Source organism: Carcharhinus amblyrhynchos, chromosome 16 (assembly GCF_965287045.1).
Source record: "Carcharhinus amblyrhynchos chromosome 16, sCarAmb.v2.hapA, whole genome shotgun sequence".
NCBI lineage: Eukaryota > Metazoa > Chordata > Chondrichthyes > Carcharhiniformes > Carcharhinidae > Carcharhinus > Carcharhinus amblyrhynchos.
This window is the reverse complement of record NC_137339.1, coordinates 6,629,019-6,653,058: the sequence shown is the minus strand read 5'-3', so window position 1 is coordinate 6,653,058 and position 24,040 is coordinate 6,629,019. Positions and strand designations below refer to the sequence as shown.

At 40.2% G+C, this 24,040-nt stretch overlaps 1 protein-coding gene across 8 annotated transcripts in view; it reads left to right on the top strand.

The window, feature by feature from the left end:
- rbm39a (RNA binding motif protein 39a) overlaps positions 1-17,905 on the top strand; it is a 33,882-nt gene extending 15,977 nt beyond the window's left edge. For all 8 annotated transcript variants that reach the window (XM_080204624.1, XM_080204622.1, XM_080204621.1 and 5 more), the window contains 11 exons: positions 701-818; positions 2,375-2,527; positions 4,296-4,433; positions 6,681-6,746; positions 6,893-7,097; positions 8,159-8,245; positions 10,354-10,386; positions 11,666-11,747; positions 13,667-13,772; positions 14,651-14,729; positions 15,614-17,905. In XM_080204624.1, the coding sequence (XP_080060750.1) occupies positions 701-818; positions 2,375-2,527; positions 4,296-4,433; positions 6,681-6,746; positions 6,893-7,097; positions 8,159-8,245; positions 10,354-10,386; positions 11,666-11,747; positions 13,667-13,772; positions 14,651-14,729; positions 15,614-15,714 (1,168 nt within the window). In that variant the 3' untranslated portion in view covers positions 15,715-17,905. The remainder of the gene's footprint in view (positions 1-700; positions 819-2,374; positions 2,528-4,295; positions 4,434-6,680; positions 6,747-6,892; positions 7,098-8,158; positions 8,246-10,353; positions 10,387-11,665; positions 11,748-13,666; positions 13,773-14,650; positions 14,730-15,613) is intronic.
- Positions 17,906-24,040: the final 6,135 nt, after the last annotated feature.

Here is a 24,040-nt window from a genome sequence, read left to right as displayed (position 1 = left end):
GGTCATAAGTATGAAAGAAGTATAGTAAGGGGCTGACAGAACAGCTTTAGGAGCAGTCATGTTGAGGATAATTGTGGAGGATATGTCGTCACCTATTCTTACTAATTGCAGTCTCTGGGTTAGGAACTCAAGGAACCAGTCACAGGGAGGAGCTGAGCTCCAGGTCATGGAGTTTGGAGATGAGTTTTGTTGGGATAATGGTGTTGAAATTGGGAGTGTAACTGGCACATTAACTCCTAATACATGCTTGACTTTTATTCCAATTTTATTATTTTTTAAACGTACCACTTTTCTACAGTACATTTACTAGATTTGTTTTCTGTTATTTTGTTTCATTCTGGCTTTTAAGAATAGAATTTTAGAAAGCCAGTTTGTCTCAGCAGCAAGAATGCCAGCCTGTCAGCTTTAGTCTTGTTCTTCCCTTGAACCAAGGTTGAAGCCATTTTGGGGACATGTAATGATGCATCAGTGTACCTGCTACTGTACGTGTGGCAGGGCTGCTTACTGATGTTGAGGTTTGAAACCTGCTAAACTGATTTGTTTGGCTTGGTTTCTTCACATTGTTACCAGAAATACATAACTTACAATTTGGGCATGGTCACAGTAAAAGCTTGTATTGAAGCTAATTTTACATTGATACAATCTTTACACAGTATTTTGAATGCATGATCTCTATCTAAGACATTGTTTACTATCATAGGGAGCCAATTGACAACATTTCACCTGAAGAAAGAGATGCCCGAACAGTGTTCTGTATGCAGCTTGCAGCTCGAATTCGACCGAGAGACTTGGAGGAATTCTTTTCATCAGTGGGAAAGGTAGGATCATTGTTATTTGTCTTTATACGAATTAAAAGGGTGATTTAATACTTATCCAGAATTTTTTAATTCAGTGGAGAAAATATTTCATAGTTGTGATCTTAAACACATTTTGCTCCCATTTCTGATTTCAATTTTCTTCAGAATTGGCAGGTTCTTGTCCTATAAGCTTGTATATAATTTCCATCTCTTGTTCAAGATGAAGTGTTGCATTGTTATTATTATGTATGATTCTGTTGAATGTGCTGTACATTGACAGATATCATTGGTCGAGGTTTTTGCATGTAGAAATGCTGGTTTGGGGAGATAATCAAATGGTTATTAGAGCAGAACAAGTTACATTGGGGCTAATTTATATCCATATAATATACTGCCCACTGTTATTTGGGCTTTGGACAAAGGGTAAATTAACAGCTCTTTCTGTTGATGGTAAAGCATTTAAATTCAGTAGGGATGATTTCTTGTCTTCCTCCATCTTCCCATGCCTGCCCCCAGTTGATGTAATGCAGTGATGACTGCAACAGCCAAAAAAGATTTTGGAAACCCTTCATTAGAAGTTGTAGGGATACCTGTAAACCCAATACATGGTGACGTTTATAATCTCTGTGGGAATAGAGTCGCACTGCTGGACTGGAGATCAAGTGGCTGCTGTTTCGGCCAGCAACCCACGTGCTCAAAAAATGTTGAGAATTTGCAGTACTGCTGATGTTGGTCTGGTGTGATCGCAGTTTGAGGCAGTAGTCTGCCCACCTGCTCAGTTCATTCAAAAGATTGGTGGGGTGGCAAGAAGCCACATGCAGCTTAGGTTTAATAGTGACGTTATGTTGCAGCTGCATATGGTGTTGGTGAAGCCTTACCTGGAGTACTGTGTACAGTTTTGGTCTCCTTACTTGAGAAAGGATATATTGGCGTTTGAGGGGGTGTAGAAGAGATTCACTCAGTTGATTCTGGAGTTGAGAGGATTGGTTTATGAAGAGAGACTGAGTAGATTAGAAGCTTGTTCAAAGAAGGAATGTTAGACTGAGGGAAGATCTTATTGAAACAAAATTATGATGGGAATAGATAAGATAGAAGCAGGGAGGTTGTTTCCACTGGTAAGTGAAACCAGAACTAGAGGACATGGCCTCAACATAAAGGGGAGGAGATTTAGGACTGAGTTAAGGAACTTATTCACCCAAAGGGCTGTGAATCTGTGAATTCCCTGCCAAGTGAAGTAGTTGAGGCTACCTCATTTGAATGTTTTAAAGGGAAGGGTAGATAGATTTTTGAGCAGTAAAGAAATTAATGGTTATGGCAGTTGGATAGGTAAATGGAGATGAGACTATGAAAAGTTCTGCCATGATCTTGAATGGTGGAGCAGGCTTGAGCGGCCAGATGGCCTACTCCTAGTTCTGTTCTGCGATTCTGTTTCATTTATAAATATACTTTCCTGGGGATTGAGCATTTTTAAAATCCAGAGTTGGATGGAGAGTCCAGTGACTTTTGAACATTGTGCAGCATCTGCATTGATATTGGATGTTGTTAAATTGAACAGTATTGCATCTCTGTTTGCATAGGTTCGAGATGTAAGGATGATATCAGACAGGAACTCGAGACGTTCAAAAGGAATTGCTTATGTGGAATTTGTCGATGTGAGCTCTGTTCCACTCGCAATAGGTTTGACTGGACAGAAGCTGCTTGGTGTGCCAATTATTGTTCAGGCTTCACAGGTAAGGGAATTTTACTTCAATACAGTCTTCAAATTAAAAGTTGCATAAAATTAGGGTCAGCTGAATTCCTTGGGACAGATGGGTGAATTGGGTACGGCCTGTGGAAATGAACTCAATGGGGTTATACTTTTTTTCTCAGTGGAAGTATCCAAAGCTTTTTCTTCTGATTTCATTCTGCTTGTGTACCTGCTACCTTCAACATTAAATTAATTTTTCCAATTTAATACATTTAATATTTCAGATGTTAGTAATCTGTGATTGGTGCACTTGTCATTGTCCAAACATGAACTGTTCAGTCCGCTTTCTAAATAAAAAGTATATCATAAGAATTTTTGCAAAAGGCTGCAAGATAACCAACATGGGAATCAAGAGCTGGTCAATAAGCTTTGAGCTTATTCTGCTCTTCAGTTACACAATGGACAACTTATATCTCAATTCCATCTATCTGCTAAAAATCCCTATCCCATAACACACGCAAGTCATGAATATAGATCACAAAAAGCAGTGGTCCTCATACCAACACCATAAAATTCCTACTGTGTATCTTCCTCCAGATCCCAAAACACCCTAACATCAGCCAACTTCAAGTTCATGGTGCTTTTATTCCCTGGGCATTAACTTATCATGTAGCACATGTGTCAAACACCTTTATAAATCTATGTATTCCACATTAGCTATCAACCTTAGTTACCTTATCAAAAACTTGGTTAAACATAAATTGTCTTTAACAAACCTGGCATTTTCTTAATTTGCATTTGTTAGTGTCCTAATTTTCTCCCTTCTGTGAAAGTTTTACTGCCGCTCAAATAAACTGACTGGCTTGCAGTTGCTGGGCTTATCATTGCATCCTTTCTGAACTAGGGTGCAACATTGACAATTCTCAGCTTTCTGACACAAACTTTGTATCTGTAGAGGGTTGGAAGATTATGACCAGTGGTCCCATAGTTTCTACTTTTTCCTCAATACCTTCAAGTGAATCTAATGCAGGCCTCATAACTTGGCATCTTAGCAGCCTTCCTACTACCTCTTCATTATCAATTTTTAGCTCATCCGGTTTCATAATTATTTCTCCTTTCATTATGACTTTGGCAGCAGTATCTTTGGTAAAGACATAAGAACATAAGAAATAGGAGCAGGAGCAGGCCAACTAGCCCTTCGAGCCTGCCCCGCCGTTCAATAAGATCATGGCTGATCTGTTGTGGCTCAGTTAAATGTAAAATGCAAGATAAAGACGTTAAATGCAAGATACTCATTTAATACCTCAGGCATATTCTCTACTTGCAAGTTTCCCCTCCAAGTCACATCTCATCCTGACTCGAAAACATATTACTGTTAGTTCATTGTCACCTGATCAAAATCCTTAACAGTCCTTCCCAGCAGCACCAGGGAGGTGCCTACTGCACATGGACTACAGGGGTTCAAGAAGGCAGTCGGTGCCACCTACTGTCAAACAGTTAGGGGTGGGTCATAAATGCTGGCCTTGCTGGTGATGTCTGTATCTCGTGAACAAATGAAAAGTTCATGTTTGTTTCACTTTCCCTACAAATGTCAACAATTTACATTATAAAATATTAAAGAAAACTTCAGTTCCCTGAACAGCTGATCAGCGTGCATCTCATCTCAGCGCATCCTCTTGTGGTTTTTGTAAAAAGTCTACATCTTGCTCTCAATTTCATTTTAATTTGGCCAGTCTTATTGTTGACTTTATCTTGGATAATTCTATGTACATCAAATAAGTAGGTTAACTCAACTCATTTATTTGAAACAGGCTGAGAAGAACCGAGCTGCAGCCCTCGCTAACAACCTTCAGAAAGGCACAGCAGGACCAATGAGGCTATATGTAGGATCTTTGCATTTCAATATCACTGAAGAAATGTTAAGAGGAATTTTTGAGCCCTTTGGGAGAGTAAGTATAATACACGATTTATAGTGACTTTGTTACCAAGATTTTAGTAAAGTTAGAGATTTCACTGTATTACCTACCTGGTAAAATATTAGTTCTGTTAGAAGGGCATACTTCTGGGGGCATCTTACTCATTAAAAATCTAATAGCAATTGGAGCAGTGAATTTTCAGACAACTAAGCATTGCATAGCAGTGCACAATGCCGGTATTAATGACATGACCCTTGAGCCAGTTACTATGCTTAATTCTCACTTATATTTTTCCGTTTGTACAACTAATCTGTTTCAAATTGCTTTTCCCCAATTTCCTCAAAAATTGGGTGGATTGTTAAGAAACCCATATCCTCCTATTTAATGGCATATTCAGTAGTTTTGTAGTTCTGTAATTTGGTCCTGATAATTGGTCAAATGTGGCATCTGAATGCTGCCTAAGTTTTGAGATCCTGATTAAATTCACTGAGGTAAACTTGAGCTCATCTCAATGGTAGTATATACTTGACGGCGAAAACGGCAGATGAATATAAGGACAGTGTGTCTGTGCACAGCTACTTTCAGATTAATTGATTAAAAACCTAGTGATAGCTCATCTAGAAATTGTGTATGGATATCCATGCAAGTAAGACTGACCCACACACAATCTTATTCAACTACTGTCACTTGCTGTCTTGACTCAGCAACCATTTTTCAATTACTTTGGAGAACCTAAAGAACCATCACTAACGATTAGTCAGTGCTTCCAAGAAATAGAATTTTGCAAAATTTGGTAGTAAAAGCAAGGAGGAAGAATACGTGAAAATTTTATTATGCTTTAATCTGGCAAGTTAATTCAGTGGAACATTAATATAAAATCCACTGCTTCATTAAAAGTTCATCCACTCATTAAACTTCAGTTCTGACACGCCACAGCGAAAAGCTGCACCGATCTCCTCAGAAGACAAATATGGGACACAACCAACAGAGTACCCTCCTTCATCGTCCAGTACTTCCCTGGAACCAAGAAACTACGACATGGTCAGAGTCTTCAACATGTTGTCGGTGAAGGAGAGCATCCCAGCAAGGCCGTTCCCACACCTCCACTACTTGCCTTCAAACAACAGTGCAACCTCAAACTGACCATTGTTTACAGCAAACTACCAGCCTTCAGGAGAACAATGACCATGCCAGTGCACAACCCTGCCACAGCAAGCAACCTTTGCAAGACGTGCCGGATCATCGACACAGATACCACCATCGTGTGAGAACACCATCGACCAAGTACATGGTACATACTCATGCAACTTGGCCGACGTTGTCTATCTCATAAGCTGCAGGACAGAACGTCCTGAGATGTGATACATCGACGAAGGATAAACTGAAACTGCATGACAATCACCAGGCAGGAATGTTCCCTTCCTATCGAGGAAGACTTCAGCCGTCAAGGACATTCAATTTCCGATCCTCGGGTAAACGTTCTCCAAGGCGTCTTTCAAGACACACGACAACACGGAATCACTTAGCAGAAACTGATAACCAAGTTCTTCATGCATGAGGATGGCCGCAATTGGGATTCATACCATACTACATGTAACTCCCACTGTTTGGCCTGGGCTTGCAAAATCCTGCTAGCTGTCCTGGCTTACGACAATTCACACCTCTTTAACCTGTGATAATCCCCCTTTCCACTTGCATTATCTGTACCTGTAAAGACTGGCATTTCAACCATTACCGTGCATTTGTGCCTCTGACTATATATGCGGCGTTTGTGGATCCAACTGTCCACTCACGCAAGGAAGGAGTGGCGCTTTGAAAGCTTGTGATTCCAAATAAACCTGTTGTACTTTAACCTGATGTTGTGAGACTTCTTACTGTGCCTACTCCAATCCAGCACCGGCATCTCCACTTCATTAAAGTTGAATGCTATTCAGATTTAAGTGAAAAGGGATTTAAAATATTTGAAGTATAAGACTGAAAGTGAAAGTTTCAGATTGTTTTGATACAATGGCAAGCATTGGCTTGAAGCTTTAATTTCTAAGGTGTTAACAATTTTTAACTGTGGCGGTTTTCAGTTAACTACAATAGTCTGGAGTTTGCAGTTTGGAGTGCTCTGTTCTTTTGATATCAAGTTCCCACTTGAAAAGTGGATCTCTTAGAAATGCACTCGCCAGGTGAAATATCGACAGAGAAGTTTGACATTTATAGGTTAATGCTAGAGCATGTACACTTCATGTGCCAGCTTTAAATTGTGACTTTGTGTGCTGTTTGCCTTGTTAGATTGAAAACATACAGCTGATGATGGATAGTGAAACGGGAAGGTCAAAAGGCTACGGATTCATAACGGTAAGTTTCATATTTTTGATTTAAAACGTTCCCCCTATTAGAACATATTTTTCCATCTTAGATTCTCAACTGAAAGATAAGAACTTTGTAGTGACTGCATTAAATAATTTATAATGCCAACCAATGTTTTTGTATTTTCTGTTCAGTTTTCTGATGCTGAATGTGCAAAGAAGGCTCTAGAACAGCTGAATGGCTTTGAGCTTGCTGGCCGACCAATGAAGGTTGGCCATGTTACAGAACGATCGGATTCATCCAACGCTAGCTCATTCCTGGACAGTGATGAGCTGGAGAGGACTGGGATTGACCTTGGAACGACAGGGCGCCTACAATTGATGGCTAGACTTGCAGAAGGTAATTTGATGAGAGTGGGTAAAGCTGGTGTGAAGTTTAAATGCCATACAGATGCTTCCTTTGCACTTTTCTTAAATAGAGGTACAATACTACTTTAAATTCAATTGAATCTGCAGCTATTACATTACTTTGACATCTTAGTCCAGTTTTGTAGCGAGGGTTTTATTCTTGATCTTTCATAGCAATAGGATTAAAAAATTTCAATCCAATCTGTCCTGCCTTTTAGTTGAGAGACTGACAAAAATGATGATTGGTTTCATCTTTTAATCATGTTGTTCACGTGCTCAGATTCTTAAGATGCAGGTTGTAATACCTCATCCCCAAAAAAGTGCTGATTTAGGCCTGAATAGCATGAAGCACTTAATCTATTTTCGATTGCCTATGAACTTTTCAAATTATTAGTTAATTTGGAAATGATCTATATTACTGTTCTTCTTGCTGCTTCATAGAGCTGGGGGTACAGTTGTAAGTAAGACTGTATGTTGCGGATATGCTTAAGCCTCTCCACTTCAAGCCTACAAATTGTTTGCAACTGTTTGCATTCACTGGATAGTCGTCATAAAGATCCTCTTCTTATACTTCGTATGTATTCCTATCTCCACTTGCATCTCTATCCCATTTATTTAGACTTTTGTTTTCCCAGGAATATGTAGCTGCTGCCTTCCTTCTCCCAGAATGCACCACCTCACATATAACCAATTCGAAATTCATTCCTAATTCCATTCTTCAAGTTAGTGTTGTGCTGTATTATATTGTTTTCCTCAATGTCAATTGTGCTCTTCTAATTTGGTGTTCTTCTGAAATAATTGTGCTTCTGATTTGAGTCCGGATCATTTATATAAATGGCTGTCAACAGTGGTCCCAGTGCCTATCCTTATAGAACACCATTTGCCCCACTACCAATCTAAGTAACTCTTTTAACCATACTGAGTTTTCTCATTTGAAGCAACTTTTCGATCTGTTTGACATTATTCCTAAATATCTATTTGCTAAAATATTTTAATGCTGTATCAGTTGAAAAGTATTTAATGTTTCTCATCTGTATATTTTGTTTGGTTCAGGAACAGGATTGCAAATTCCCCCAGCGGCACAGCAAGCTTTGCAGATGAGTGGCAATATTTCACTAGGTGCCATGGCTGCAGTAACAGGTATGGTTGGATTGCACAGTATTTTCATATAATGAACAGGTTGGCGGTAATGATTTGTCCTTTTCGTTTACTGGTCACATCAAGTGGTATGGTGCAATGGAAAGTATTTCCTTTATCTACCAGCGTTTGAATTCTAGAATTTTTGTTTGTTTTACATGTCTTAATTCTGTGGCATTGTTGTAGTGTAAAATTTATAGCCACATTTTTTGGGGGGGGTCTGTTCTTTACCTCTAACAACTGGAGGGATTACTCTTTGGCGATCACTTGCTAATGTGTGTGATTGTCTAAAACTGTGTCACTGATCGTAGATTCTGTGGGTCCTTGCATGCTTGATGCACCCAACCATAGAGCTGCGTCTGTGATCACATTCTTGGCAAGTGTTTACAGGGGGTGGATTTGGTTCTCCGACTCTAGAAGACTGGTATTCCTTTCTTGGGCTCCTTTTCATGGCCTCCCCTTGCTATCAGGTGTCCTTAGAAGAATTATGTCACTTCAGTTGGGAGGTGCCTCTAATTAGGTTTGTTCTAAGCAAGTCTCCCAGGCTTTGAAGCCTATATTGCATTTCTTCAGGTAAGCCTTCAAGGTGTCTTTGAAGTGCTTCCTTTGGCTTCTTGTTTGGAAGCCATCCTTCTCCTGGGTGAAGAAGATTTGCTTTGGCAACTGGGACTCTTGACATCCCAAACCCGTAGCCGGCCCAGTAGAGTTGATTTCGGATTATCGTGGCCCGAATGATGCTACTCTTGGCTCCTGCATGGGTGCTGATGTTAAGACGCCTGTCCTTTCAGCTGAAGCAGAAAATCCATATCAGACAGCGTTGATAGTACCCTTCCAGAGTATGTGTTGTCTACACCTCTGAACCATATGGAGCAGTTGGGAGAACAACTGCCTTGTACACTAGGATCTTTGTATCAGCACAAATGTCACGGTGATCGAAGACTGTTGTCTCTGAGTGTCCAAAGGTGGCGTTGGTGGATTAGCTACGATGTTGGATCGTATGTCAGCTTTACATACTGAGAGGTGGCTCGTTTGTTCCATGTTTGAGAGGGTTTCTCTGTTCATCCGGCTGGAGTGAGAGACTGGATCTTGCCCTGGGCCAGGTTGGTACAGGACTTGAGTCTTCAATATGCTTATGCAAAGGTGTCAAACATGGCTTGGAGATTCTCTGCTAAGAGAGCAGAGCTGATTATGCCATTGTTCTCATTCATTCATGAATGTGGGCACTTCTGGCTGGGCCGACATTTATTGCCCATCCCTCCTCTGCATGCTGAAGTTCCATGAGTGATGTTGCATCTTGCCAAACACTGCTGGGCTCGTCTGTGTGGGGAGGTTGTGTTGGTTAGCTCTAGTTAAATGCCTAGTGTAGGACACCTTTTTTAATGTGGGTGTGCCGTTGCACATGAGCAGGTACATAATCCTTGTCAGGGTAGGTCCAGTTCCATTGGCAAGAGAACCTTGATGACTCAGGATCTCTACTGCTGCAGCCTTCACCATCACAGAAGTCATACATATATCTTCTGCCTGATCCATGATTGCCTTGTGTTGGATTGTGCTTTGTCTGGTTCCTCCCCTGACTGTACTGCCATGGTGACCCTGCCAGGAGTTTTAAGACTCCTAGTGGCACCGCTCTTGGGATCAGTGGAATATTAAAACCTCTCCACAGCAAGGTGGCAATCCAAGGAGGGGGTGGGGTGGGGGGGGGGGCACAGTGGAATTAATAATATCATAACAGATTAAGATTATTCCATTCCATAAAGAGACCAGCTTTTGCAAAATAAAATCAACTTTGTATTGGATATGTTGTATTCTAAGCAGCTAAGTTGAAACAGAAACTGGTACTTGCCTTTGTTTTCCTGAATCATTTAACCACTACTTCTACTTGTCTTCCTTGGAGTTGGGCAGTGATACCTGCCCATAACAAGCCCCTTAAACTTGATTTCTGAGTGCCCTGAGGCCCCTATTTCTACGATTTTTCTGTTGCAGCGTAATTAAGTATATTAATTTATACATACTCAATTCTGAATTACAAGGCCAGTTGAGCAAAACTTTGTATATTAGCATTTATTTAAAAGTACCTATTTAGTATCTTTCCCCTTCTACTTTACTCTTAGATTTGCAAGCAAGAATTATCCAACAGACTGAAGGTAAGAGTTTGCAGTTTTCTTTCTCTAAAACTATTAAGCTATCAGTTTTCCTTCACAAGTGGAAGAGTTAGAATTTAGATTCGTGGAGCTGTATTTGGTTCCTCAATGCACTCCAACAAATGGCAGCCTGATAATGAATTACATTTGAAATCTGGTCACATTCTTCAAGTTAATCAGATTAGCTGAGAAATATTGGCAGAGCACTAGGAGAAAGATGCATGGGGACCTCTTGTATCCACCAGTTTAATATCTTGCTTGAAAGCCAGTACATCTAACAATGCAACACTTCAGTACACTTCTAAGAAAGTGGAATCCTTGATTCATATACCAGAACTGTTACAGTTTTGTGGTGAAAATTGTAGGACTATTTCTAAGCAACATAGACCCATAACTTCCTAGCTGCCCAGCACCAGATTTGGGATACCTCAAAGTTTTTCCTATCTTTCTGCCCTATCCATGTCCCTCCGTAATTTGTGCACCTCAATCAGATGCCCCCTCACAGCCCCAGCCAACCAGCTTCTCTCCGTTGCTCTGGTGAATCTTCCGTGCATCCTTTGCAATCACATCCTCCCTACAGTGTGGTCATTGGAACTGCACACAGTATTCTAGCTGTGGCCTAATAAGTGTTTTATACAGCTCCAACATAACTTCCCTGCTCTGTGCCTCAGCTAATAAAGCCAAGTATCCCATTAGTCATCTTCTCAGCCTTGTGGAAGCCAGGTCCCCTGAATTCAACACTGCTGAACTGCACTGGATCCTACAGCCTTCAAGCAACTCCAGTCATTGGAAGTTTCGACGAAGTTTTCTAGAGCAGTTAATGCCAGCGGGCCACCACTTCCTGAGGCTAGTTAGAAGTTATGGCCCCTAGAAAATTGGTGTAGGTCATTCGGCCCATTCATCTTTCTCCATTCACTGTGATCGTGGCTGGCGCTTGAAGCAAAATTCTGCTGTGCTCCAGAAAATGTGTATAAGATGTTGTACAATTACGATGTCAGGGACAGTTGTGTAACAGCTTGTTTACACTGTATCTTTTTAACTTTGGTAAAATTTCAGAAAAATGCCAGATTGCTGTTCAGTTAAAAAGTAATAGCTGCAGGAACAATATGAATCCAAAACATTGGCTTTCGAAGAAGTCATGGACAAATTTTTTTTAAAAATCACAAAGTACTCGAGCCACAAGTTAGTTTTCAGAGAATGTTTAACCATGTGAAAAATGTGAATGCAATGTAATTAGTCTTTTTGTACTTGAACAAGATTTTAAGTCTCTTTATTATTTCAGCACTGAATCCCCCTGCAACTGTTAACACCCCACCAATAGCGACACAATGTTTCCAACTCTCCAACATGTTTAACCCGCAGTCGTAAGTATTTTCAAATTATTTGCCGTTGGTTGCTCTTCTGAATTACATTATAAAATATAAGACCAGAATAAAGACGACAAGTATGTTGTATTTTCCAGTTAAAACCTGTGAGAATTACACAGCCTGTTTCACCAGTAGCGTACATTTTCCACATTTGCAGTCTGATCATTTAGTCGCTTTGGTGATAATGAGTTTATTGTAAATACAGCAAAATAAGAATTTAATGCTAAAGAAACTTGAATGATCGTGCTACTTGAATTGAGCCACCTTAAACTTTGAAGTAGATTGTCAATGGTATCTGCTCATTCCTTTATTAAAGGAACAACAAGTACATCCCTTTAGCCAGTTGCTGTAGTTTCATGTGTTTTCCACCCTGATAGTAACATTGAGGAATAGAAAGTTTCTGTCACAAAGAGGTAGCTTGGCCTAATGTATCTGCACCGGCTGAAAAACTAGTCAAAAACTATAATCCTACTTGCCAGCATTTAGTCTGTTGACCTACAGGCAGCAGCACTTAAGGTGCTTTTCAGACACCTTGTAAATTAGTTGAGGGTTTTGGTCTCAGCTAGCTTTTTCAAGCGCTGAGTTCCGGACCTCCGCTATTCTCTGAATGAAAAAATCTTTCCTCGTATCCCCTCTAATTTTTCTGCCAATCATTTAAAATCTATGTCCCCTAGTCACTGACCCCTCTACTGAAGTAGTGAGGCCCTTCCTGTTCACTGTATCCAGGCCCCTGACAGTTTTGTTCATCTCAACCAAATCTCTCCTCAACCTACTTTTCCAAGGAAGACAACCCTGGCCTTTTTGATCTTGTAATTACACTTTGAGTCCTGGCAAATCTCATAGATCTCCTCTGTGCCACCTTTACTGCAATTGCATCATTTCTGTAACGAGGTGACCCAAAGTGTGCACAGTATTCGTATTGTGGCCTAATTAATGCTTGATATAGTTCCAATATAACTTCCCATGGCATGGTCATTTTTTTATTGATTGGCTTGAGTAGCTGATGGCAAACCACACTGACTTTGTCTTTTAGTTGATATCCTTAAATTGTATGCAACAACTAGTCTGTTGTTAAGTGTCCACTTGCTATCCAAGATAATCTGATGGCAAGTTGACAGCTTGCAACTGTTACAAATTCACCAAAACCTTGAATTCATTCTTGGGTACCTTCAAAGTATCTGCTATCATATTGCAATTAATTTCTGCACTAAACAAATGTGCTTTGAGGTCACACTCAGTTGTTAGAATGTACACTCAGTTGTTAGTATGTACATCAATTGTACATTGATGACTGATGCAAAACAATAAATTAGTTGGCACATTCTGTGTGCTTGTCACTGCAAACTATTTCAATTTTTTATGATCTTGTGTCAGCTGTCTGCAAAATGTTCACTTTTTAGTTAAGTTCATAATTCCTATGTCACTCTGCCTGCTTTCCTTTGAGACATTGAAATTATATTGGGATATGGATCCCAAAATGCTGTTTTTCTCCTCATCCCCTTTTCTGAATGCATTGAGTTTTTGTTAGGGTACAACTCCAAAAGTGTCAGTCATTTTCTAGTGATTTGTATTCACTTAGCAGTGAATAATGGCAAGTTATTTGACTGGGCGGCATTGTAGGCAAGTTTGATATACCCTAACTTAATATAAACAGGCACTTCATGCTGAGATGGACAAATAATAATCAACAACATTCAGATTTCTTCTCCCTAGCCCTAACCAACCAGGGATATTGATTTTAGCGTGATTCCCTGTTGCCTGGCTGATTAGTTACTTGCCATGATAAGTTCTAAGTTAAATAATGAAGTAGCTGAGTTCCTAATGCTTTAAATTCCTGAAAATATATTTAAACAATGTTGAATGGGAAAATTGCAGATTTTTTACTATACTAATTACTGTGAAACCTCCTTCTGAAGGGAAGATGATCCAGCCTGGGACCATGAAATTCGAGACGATGTAATTGAAGAATGCAACAAACATGGAGGAGTTATTCACATATTTGTGGACAAAAATTCACCCCAGGTAAGCAGTTTGTTCAAGGGCATTTTTTATTTATAACAGATATTTTCTGGCAGCAGTACTGAAGCTGGTTGCTTCTTGAAGCATCAGCTATGTGTAACAAAAGATAGAAAACAAAACTGAAGTGTGAAATAAACACTCCACCAGAAAACAGTGTAGTTTTGGCAACACATACAAATCATGTAAATACAAGGCAGAAGACCAACTGTTTCAACATTGTCAATTCACACAATGCATAAATTTCAATCTCCTTGTTCTTTGGCTACGTAACTTGACTTGGGTGGCACAGCAGCACAATGGTTAGCACTGCTGCTTTACAACACCAGGGACCTGGGTTTGATTCCCGGCTTCGGTCACCGTCTGTGTGGAGCTTGCACGTTCTTCGTGTCTGTGTGGGTTTACTCCAGGTGCTCCTGTTTCCTCATTGACCCGAACAGGTGAAGCAGATTTGATTGTAATATTCATTAGCTAATTACCATAGTTGTTATACTGTAATCACTTCAGGCCCTCGTCCATTCCAGTCAGCACACCTTTGTGTTCTGGTTGACCAGAGGACAGTTGGAGTGTAATGCAGCACCTGCGCTGATGCATCATCTCCTTGTGTTTCTAGAAACACTACTGTTATGGTAACTATAGTTCAGATTGATTAACTCTCAACTGTCCCATGTGACAAGTATCTAGGGTGGGGAAGCAAATGTAATGACCTTTTGAAGTGTAAGTATGGAGAAGGGGGTGCAGGAAGTAAGAAAAACTGCTGTTGGTGAAACTGAATGAAACAAATGCTGGATCCATAATAACATCTATCTAAAAAAAAATGTCTGTGTCAATACTGTATTGGAACTTGTTTGTCAAAGGTATAACGAAATCTCTCCTCCTCTTAGGGAAACGTCTATGTGAAGTGTCCAACTATTGCTGCTGCAGCTGCTGCTGTTGGCGCATTGCACGGAAGGTGGTTTGCTGGTGGGTACTGTTCAAATCATGATACAAGCTTATTGTACATTTGTGCCTATAGTTTAGATTGAGCCTCCATTCAGTATAGAAGATGAATAACAATGATAGACTGATGAAAATATGGTTAGTGGTGAGGAAATTAACTGAAATAGGAAAGTGCTTGGAGCAGGGTTTATTGGAATATTCTTTTCCTTTACAAGTTTCTGCTGCCCTTTCGTCCTTGCTGCCTTTTTACTGTGATCTTTAAATGTTGGCTCCTCTCGATTTGAACAAGTTGCTGTTTATTACAGATGTGAGCATAAGTGTCGGCTGTAGTCAGTTTTTTGACCGTTGTGTGGAGGAGTCTGGTTAGATTCGTCCCACTTATGTTTGATTTGATTTCTTATTGTCGTGTATTGATACAATGTGAAGAGTATTGTTTCTTGCATGCTCTACAGACATACTGTTCATAGAGAAGGAAAGGAGAGGGTTCAGGATGTAATAATTTTAGAATCATAGAATGATATTAAAAGATAGAATTAGATGGTATGCTGGGCACTGCTTGCAAACATTCGCCTCATTCTGGCATTACCCTGGATTCTTCTCTGGGGTGCCACATAAACTTAGAATTAGAGGTTATATTGCAAAATAAATACATGTCCAAACATTATCTGGCACATAAAGCACATGGGACTTTCCATGGGTTCAAGCTTCTCCGTGTATTGTGGCAGGATGGAGCAAAATGCTGATGCTCATTGTGTTGCTCCAGTTGGTACATATTTAGCTAGCTTGCTCAGGGCCTGAATTGAGCCTGCACCACCTTGGTCATTTGGATATTAGTTACCCATTAACTAACTATATTTGCTTTGTGTGCGATGGTTTGATATGGAACTTAACTAATTTTTCTTTCACAGGAAAAATGATCACTGCTGCCTATGTGCCACTTCCAACCTACCACAACCTCTTCCCAGATTCAATGACGACCACCCAGCTGTTGACTCCAGCAAGACGATAGGAGGTGCAAGGAAACTGGATATCCATCGAATTTGGAGGGATATGGACAATTATATAGTGGTCACCTGTACAGATGATGCAAGTGAAAAGTACTGGGGGACACTCGTGCAACCCCCCAATGAACTTACAACAAATGTTTTTTTTCAACTTTGCCAAGCCCTAGTGGAAGGAAATAAAATGGCAGAAGTAGATTCACACAAATGCCCTCAGGCTGTTTTATTTTGATTTTTGGTGCAGTGTACTACGTTTTGATGAAAAAGTAGCATTGATGACCTGATCAGCAAAAGAACCTACAAGTATTGAAAGACTATTTTATTTGGGGTTTTAAAGTTATTTTTGTGGTTTCTATAATAAGACTACTGCAGTCAGATGGACTCCATAGAAATAGCACTGCACTCTTTTTACCCATTTTAAGTTGTAAGTTTAGCTAATTGTTTTTTGTGCTCTTCTGTTCAGACTCAGCAGAGGAGCCTATTAAATTTTTTTAAAGCATCTGTTCATAATAAATTCATGAAAATACTATTGCGTCTAAGTGCGGCATTGGAAAAGGTAATCTTCAGATGCATAGGTTGCAACTCTTGTGAAGTAAAGACCACGTGGTTATTACAATGTGCTAGTTAATACTAGTACAAATAATATGATCGTTCACTGCATTTATTCTGCTAAACGTGTGGAGTACCAGTTGATTCGGCAAGATAAGGGTTAGTGGCCCCGCTGAAACAATGAGGCAAGTTATAAGGAGTGTTGAAGTGAGTTTAAAACAATCTGGGAAAAGAGGGCCAGTTAAGCCTCTTTAGACTAACTGGAAAGTGGCCCTGTCTGTGGCTACTGATTTTTATTTATGTTGGTGATTCATATTGCCAACCATTTTGGGCTGATATATTAATAGCCTGGAGTTCAAACATGAAGCAGTTTACACTGATGTCCAGAAGTTTGGATTAGTACCAGTTGGAAATGTACTGGGGATCTATTCAGATTTTAATTTGTGCAGTGGATGCACAACGGGGAAACTTCAGCCAGCTTCCATTCCATGTTCATGATCGCTGGAGTGGTTTTCTATACCAGAGTCAGCCTCAGTCTGTCTAATATTAGAAACATGATTACACCTAATTCTAGAGTGTTTAAACTAGGTTTGGCTAGCATTCTTATGACCAAAGTTCTGGGTTTTCATTATATAAAAGGTAAATTGCAAAGAAATGAGTTCTAAATAGCCTTTTGTGTACAGTTGGTCTCTAGATTAAGATTAAAACTATTGTATATACAGTTGGCCTTATTTGGTCTGTTCTCAGTGGTGACCTTCAAACACCCCCTCTATGAGCTTTTCTTATGTAAATACAGTTATAACAGTGATGTGCTATCCTTGTGCTTCCATAGGATCAAGGCCAGACAAACTTAATCTTACCTTAAAATACATAAACCTGTGGCTGATTAAAGAAGGGAGAGATGGGGGGGGCTTGGTGGAGGGGAGAGAAGTTGAAAGTTGAGAATATACAGAATGGGAAATGCAATATTGTGACGTTGGTGAAGCAAGAGAGAAGCTACAAACAACTAATAAACCTCATTGGTCAGGCCTCACTGGCTCAAGACAAGAAGTATTACTATCCATCATTTGTAATTGATGAAGGGGATAAAGTTGTAGAATTTGTATTGGAGGGTGTTGTCAGCTCACAAGGGTTGAGTGTATAGACAGGCTTAAATTATAGTTCGGAGTTTTTTTTCCTCGTTGCATGTTTTGTTTTTTTAACCCATTGTCAAATAGAGCCAAATATAATCACTTTCAGTGCGTCTTCTGTTGGATACTAATTACAGGTAAGCATAGTCTTTCTGTAATTTAGTTTCATGTGTTTAGAATAACTTGAGGCCAGTTTAAAGGAAATTATTTCTCACTGCCTTTATATTGTAGAAAACCATTAGCAGGAAAAACCATTGGAAAAGTTAAAGATTTATTTGTAAATGCACAATCTTAAGCAATTAAGATGAAAAGGTAATAGTAATTTTGTCTGGCCATGCGTGGTGTCTTTTGCTGTTTTTTTAAGCTCTATGAGCTCCGGAGTGTAAACATCTGATTTTTTTTCCCCTCTCTAGTGTGATTTAAAAGCAGCCTGGTATTTCTATTCCAAAGTAAGGATTTTGTAATTGGTATAAATTTTGTATAAAAAATGCAAAATCACTCAATAAATAAGAGAAAAATACTTGGGGGAAATTCTGAATTTTCTTTGCATCAATATTGCTGGGTGTTGTGTACAGATTTGAGTAAATCAGCCCATTTGAGTGGTTCTTCTAATTCTTGTTTCATTTGCATGGAAGCTCATGCATTCTTTTCAGGCTGTACGTGTTGTAATCCAGGCATTTCTTTCAACGCTTTCCTGTGGTGCTCAGATCGAAAAAAAGTCTTTAAGTAAATCAAGCTGAAACGCTCACCCTTAACATCTGTTGTGTATGGGATTGCAGGTCCAGAATTAACAATTTTTAAATTTTGATCTAGACTATTAAATGGAATGTCCACCGCGTTGTTCCCGTCAAAGTGTCTGAAGTACACACTAGACCAGGGGTCAGCAACCTGAGGCTCCGGAGCCACGTGGCTTTTTAACAATGCATTTGCGGCTCGTATTAACACGAACATGAGTGGGATCGTATTAACATGAAAAAAGCTCAAGAAAATGCTATTGTGGGGATTTTAAAAAAGTAGTTCATTATGCTTGCAATTCATGCTCTTAAATGATTACTTCAAAAATATCAAACTTATTCCCATGGTTAGAGCTGTACTATGGTTACTGGCTATGCTCTTAATTTGAGGAACTGGTTTTAAGGTTGTGATTATTTCTAACATAGCTAATATAATAAATTACAATTAAAAACTACTCTTTTAATCATGTGGATCACAAGATGCATAGAAGACAATTTTGTCAACTAAAGTTAGTTTTAAATATGTACTGTTTTTAAAAGCCAAAAACAGGATAATTGGGCTGATTGAATTTATTACTATTGATAAATAAACTCAGTACATGTATTTTATATAGGCAACTTATGCATTCTACCAAAGACACTTCACAAATTTGCCAAGTATTTGGTTTGGAAATGCTGAATTTTCATCTTGTGGTTCCCAATAGCTTCTATTTTAGGCGATATTTCTTTTGAAAACTCTTCTCTGGTAAAAGGAGGTTGCTGACTGAGGGCAAGCACGATGGCATGGTGAACACTGTTGCCTCAAAATGCCAGGGGCCTAGATTTGATTCTGGTCTTGGGTAACCCTCTGGGTGCTCGTGTTTTCTCCCACAACCCAAAGATGTGCAGCTAAGGTGGATTAGACATGATAAATGTGCAGCAATAGAGTGGATGGGCATGGGTAAGATACTGTTTGGAGAGTGAGTGCAGACTTGATGGGCTGAATGGCCTCCTGCACTGTAGGGATTCTATGGGCTCTAATTTTGCATTAGACTGATGTATGTAAAGTACTTGTTCCAGAATAATTCTCCGATGGATTGATGAGCAGAAGGCAAGGAAACACCAAGATATTGAATCACAATAATATTAAAAACACAGGAGAAAAACATGTATGACCTCAGTATTGCTAAAGACTTACCCTATGATATTAGAAATGTTAACTAAAAGCAATCACTCAGTTAAGCTGCAGCAGAAAACTTGGGCATCTGTGGAGGGCGGGTGAGTGTGACACCACCACTCAAAGCTCGATACCATCTGAGACAAAGCAGCCTGCCTGTTGGCACCCCATTCACCACCAACACACAAAGTAGCAGCAATATGAGATGTACTGCAGCAACTCACCAAGAATTCTTCAACAGCACCTTCCAAACCCTAAGTTCCTCTCCAAGTCATTTGCCATCCTGACTTGGAAATATATCATCATTGCTTCACAGCTGCTGGGTCAAAATCCTGGAACTCCCGAACAACACCGGGTACACATGGATTGTAGCAGCTTACCACCACCACCACCTCTAGTGCAATAAGGATCAATAAATACTGGTATTTAGTGATGCCCACATTGAATAAAAACCTAAACAAATGCCAACATAATTTGCAATGTCAATAAATGGGCTGGGGGGAGGGTGCAATAGGTAATAATTACTATTTAATTTTATATGTTGTTAAGGACAAGCAACTATCTTAAAGAAAATGCTGAATCTTAATTTTATCATATGCCTAAAAGAATCAGCAGCATTTACCTTCACTTTGTGAATAAGGAAGTTGCCTGTTTTGGGAACACTTCTTGATTAAGTGGAGCTTTTGCCGGTCATTTCTTTTTGCTGTCCCTTTGCCACGTGCTTTCCAATGGTTCTATTTACTACTTGATTTTTATATTTCCAAAATCGCAATTTTTATATTTTTGTTCTTGGATGTGGGCTTTGATGGCAAGTCCAGCATTTATTGTCCATTCCTATTGCCCTTGCAAAGGTGATGAACTGCCTTCTTGAACCACTGTTGTCCATGTGGTGTAGGTACAGCCACAATGCTGTTAGGAAATTCCAGGATTTTGACCTGGTGATTGTGAAAGAACAGTGATATTTTTCCCAGTCAGGATAGTGAGTGGGTGTAGGGGAACTTCCAGATGGTGGTGTTCCCATGCATTTGCTGTCCTTGTCTTTCTAGGTGGTAGTGATTGTGGATTTGGGATGTGCTTTCTAAGGAACCTCTGAGCTACAGTGCATCTTACATGGTACACATTCCTTCCACTGTGGGTTGGTGGCAGAGGACTGTCAGCGAGTTAGGCCATAAGACATAGGAGCAGAATTAGGCCACCCGGCCCATTGAGTCTGCTCCAATGTTCAATCGTGGCATTTTTCTCATCCCCATTCTTCTGCCTTTTCCCCATAGCCCCTAACGCCCTTATTAATCAAGAACCCATGTCTTAAAGACACTGACCTCAATGAGTTGATAAAGCAGCCCCCTTGAGTGGCACCTTGTCTTGGAGGGTGTTTGAGCTTTGAGTGTGTTGTTGGAATCACACTCATCTGTTGGTTACCAGGATGTCAACATTGGATTATTTGCTTCCTGACTGAAGTCACTTGAAGTTTTATTGGCAAGTTGTGCAATGTGCTTTTGAAGACAGAAAGGCCAGCGTTGATAAAAAATCTCATTTATTTTAGTCTCTACAAGTGAAAGATCTTGGGATCATATACTCTTGTTCATTTTTCCTGTTGCAGGACATGTGTTGGTCTTAAAAACTAGAAATTAGAGATTGGAATTTAAGAGTTGCATTTCTATAGGGCAGGGTTGAGTTTCCACCTGCCCGCATAGAGTCAATGGAGAACTCATCCCCACCAATGCTGCCTGCCACTCAGTAGATGGTAACTGGCTAAGGATGGGATTTCCAGCCTCATCGAGAAACTTTTTTTAACAAGTGCTGGAAAATGAGATCAATGGTATAGTGGTAGTTATTCTTGGTACAGACTTGATGGGCCGAAGGGCCTTTCCTGTGCTGTATGACTCTCATGCTCACACACTCACTCACATATGTTTGGCTATTTGTCTTTGGTTTGATGATACATAACCATCTGTGTGGATATCGGATAAAATGATTTTGTGATTGAATCGATTTCAGAGTTCAACTCTTCTGATCTTAAACCTTAAATTTCTGGGCTTTTACATTAAGGAAATAAAATCCCTTGTGATATAGTTTGAAATCACAGAATAAAAATCCAATCCTCTACAAATGCAGCATGTGAGAACATTTTACTTTTATTTAATATTTCATTAACTAGACAGTATTATCACATCAGTACATTTGTATCACATTGACAACATATTTGACTCTGCCTTCTTCAAGTTCCACAACATTAATTCTGCAAAAGAGCTGAGAATGTTGATTTAAAATATATATTTTAATAATTATGGTTTTCTTGGAGTTGAATGTTGACATTTACATCTTGCCAAACAAGATGGTGCCTATGATGATTAGAAAGATGCTATATTTTTAAAAACCTACACATTTTGCTGTTATTTTCCAACCAGCTACAGTTACAGCTGTTGGAAGTGGTGATTTGTTTTTCTTGTTTCACAAGTTTGAACCTCTCAAATCACAAGTTGTATGAGTGAGATGACACCTTTTGGAGGAGAATCTGGATTCTCCTGTTGAAAGCCGTGACCTAAATTTCCATCGGCTGAGGCTGTCCACTTTCCGTTCACTCAGAACATGTCTGGGGCTGAATCCAGCCTGTCTCAAGGTTTTGGACTTACTAACACCCCTTCCCCCTCTGACAAGCTCAGGAGAACTTGCCACCAGAGAGAACGATAATATCAGAATGGATCCATTGTGGGATGGTAGCACCAGGGACCCAGATTCAATTCCAGCCTTGGGTCAGTGTGTGTGACATGTTCTCCCTGTGTCTCCTCCCACAATCCAAAGACATGCAGGTTAGGTGGATTGGCTGTGCTAAATTGCCTCTTAATATCCCTAGATGTGCAGATTAGATGAATTAGCCATGGTAAGTATGTGGGGTTACAGAGGATGGAGGAGAGGGGCTGGGTATGATACTCTGTTCGAGAGTCAGTGCAGACTCGATGGGCTGAATGGCCTCTTCTGCACAATAGGGATGCTATGAACAATGATCTTATAGTAAAAACATAAGAAATAGGATCAGGAGTAGACCATAGACCTGTTGGGCTGGCTCGGCATTCAATATGATCATGGCTGACCTTTGGCCTCAACTCCGCTGTCCCCCTCACTCCCCATATCCCCTGAGAGATCAAGAAATTGTTTCTCAGCATCAACTATATTCAGTTATTGATCATCCACAACCCTGTGGGAATAAAGAAATGCAAAATTCACAGCCTGTTGCGTGAAGAAATTTCTCCTGTCTTAAATGGCTGGCCCCTTACCCTGAGACTAAGGGTCCTAGTCACAGCCAGGTGAAACAACCTCTCACTATCTAGTTGCCAGAATTACACTGCTGTGGTTGGAAATAAAATGCTGCAAAGCCTTTCTTCAGCCCATTAAAGGTATTTGCCACCCAGGCCTCGAGTCAGAGGGGCAATGTGTTGTTGCAATGTCCTGGCAACTCTATCCATCCACCCTGACTATTTAAATAACCCTAAACCCACTAGCTTGGATACTTGTGTCAGAAAGCAGTATTGGCAGTGCAGTGATTCCAGAATGCTGGGCTCACATCAACACCGGAGTTCACTTTTGAAAGAAGTACGTAAATACAAAAGTGCTTCTAAAATTAATAAATTATAGATATGTTGCTGAAAAGGAAAAGTGTGATTAATTGGATTTTTAATCCAGCGCCAGTTTAATTCAAGATGCTGGAGCCTCAGTACAATTAACGCACGTGAAAAATAACTAGCTCCAGGTGGAGTTCATTATTGATAAAGTTCAATTTACATCTTTTTCACAAAACGAAGTGCACAACTCTTACTTCTTTGATATCACCTACAATTTGGTTGAATGCATCTAGCTGACTTACTAAGTTTCTCTCAAGGGCAGCACAGGGGCTAGCACCGCTGCCTCACAATGCCGGCAACCCAGGTTCGATTCCCAGCTTGGGTCACTGTCTGTGCGAGGCCTGCATGTTCTCCTCATGTCTGTATGGGTTTCCTCCCACCATCCAAAAGATGTGCTGGTAAGTGCACTGACTGCACTAAATTCTCCCTCAGTGTACCTGAACAGGCACCAGAGTGTTGCGACTAAGGGCTTTTCACAGTAACTTCATTGCAGTTTTAATCATAAGAATCCAACAGTGCAGAAGGCCGTTTGGTCATTGGGCTAATCAAGTCTACACTGACCACAATCCCAGCCAGGCCCTATCCGCATAACCCCGTGCACTTACCCTATCTAGTCCCCCTGACACTAAGGGGCAATTTAACATGGCCAACCCACCTAATCTGCACATCTTTGGAGTGTGAGGGGAAACCGGGGCACCCGGAGGAAATCCATGCAGACACAGGGAGAAAGTGCAAACTCCACACAGTGACCCAAGCCAGGAATCGAATCTGGGTCCCTGTAAGTCTACTTGTGACACTAATAAATAAACTTCTAATTCTCCCTCAGTGTACCCGAACAGGCGCTGGAGTGTGGCAACCAGGGGATTTTCACAGTAACTTCATTGCATTGTTAACGTAAGCCTACTTGCAACACTAATAAGTAAACTTTAAAAATGTGTTTTTTCAGTACAGCAGGTGTTGGTTCTGGCATTCACACCTCCTCCACAGCCAACTTTTGTATATCTTTACTTGCCCAATGACTACACACCCCCCCCCACCCCCAACTTGTACCATGCGCCATGAATCATTTTGTCCTTTAGTTATTTGTGCCCTTTAGTCTTTCCTCTCCAGCCCCCTTCCCTTTCCCCACCAAACCAGGGCCAAAC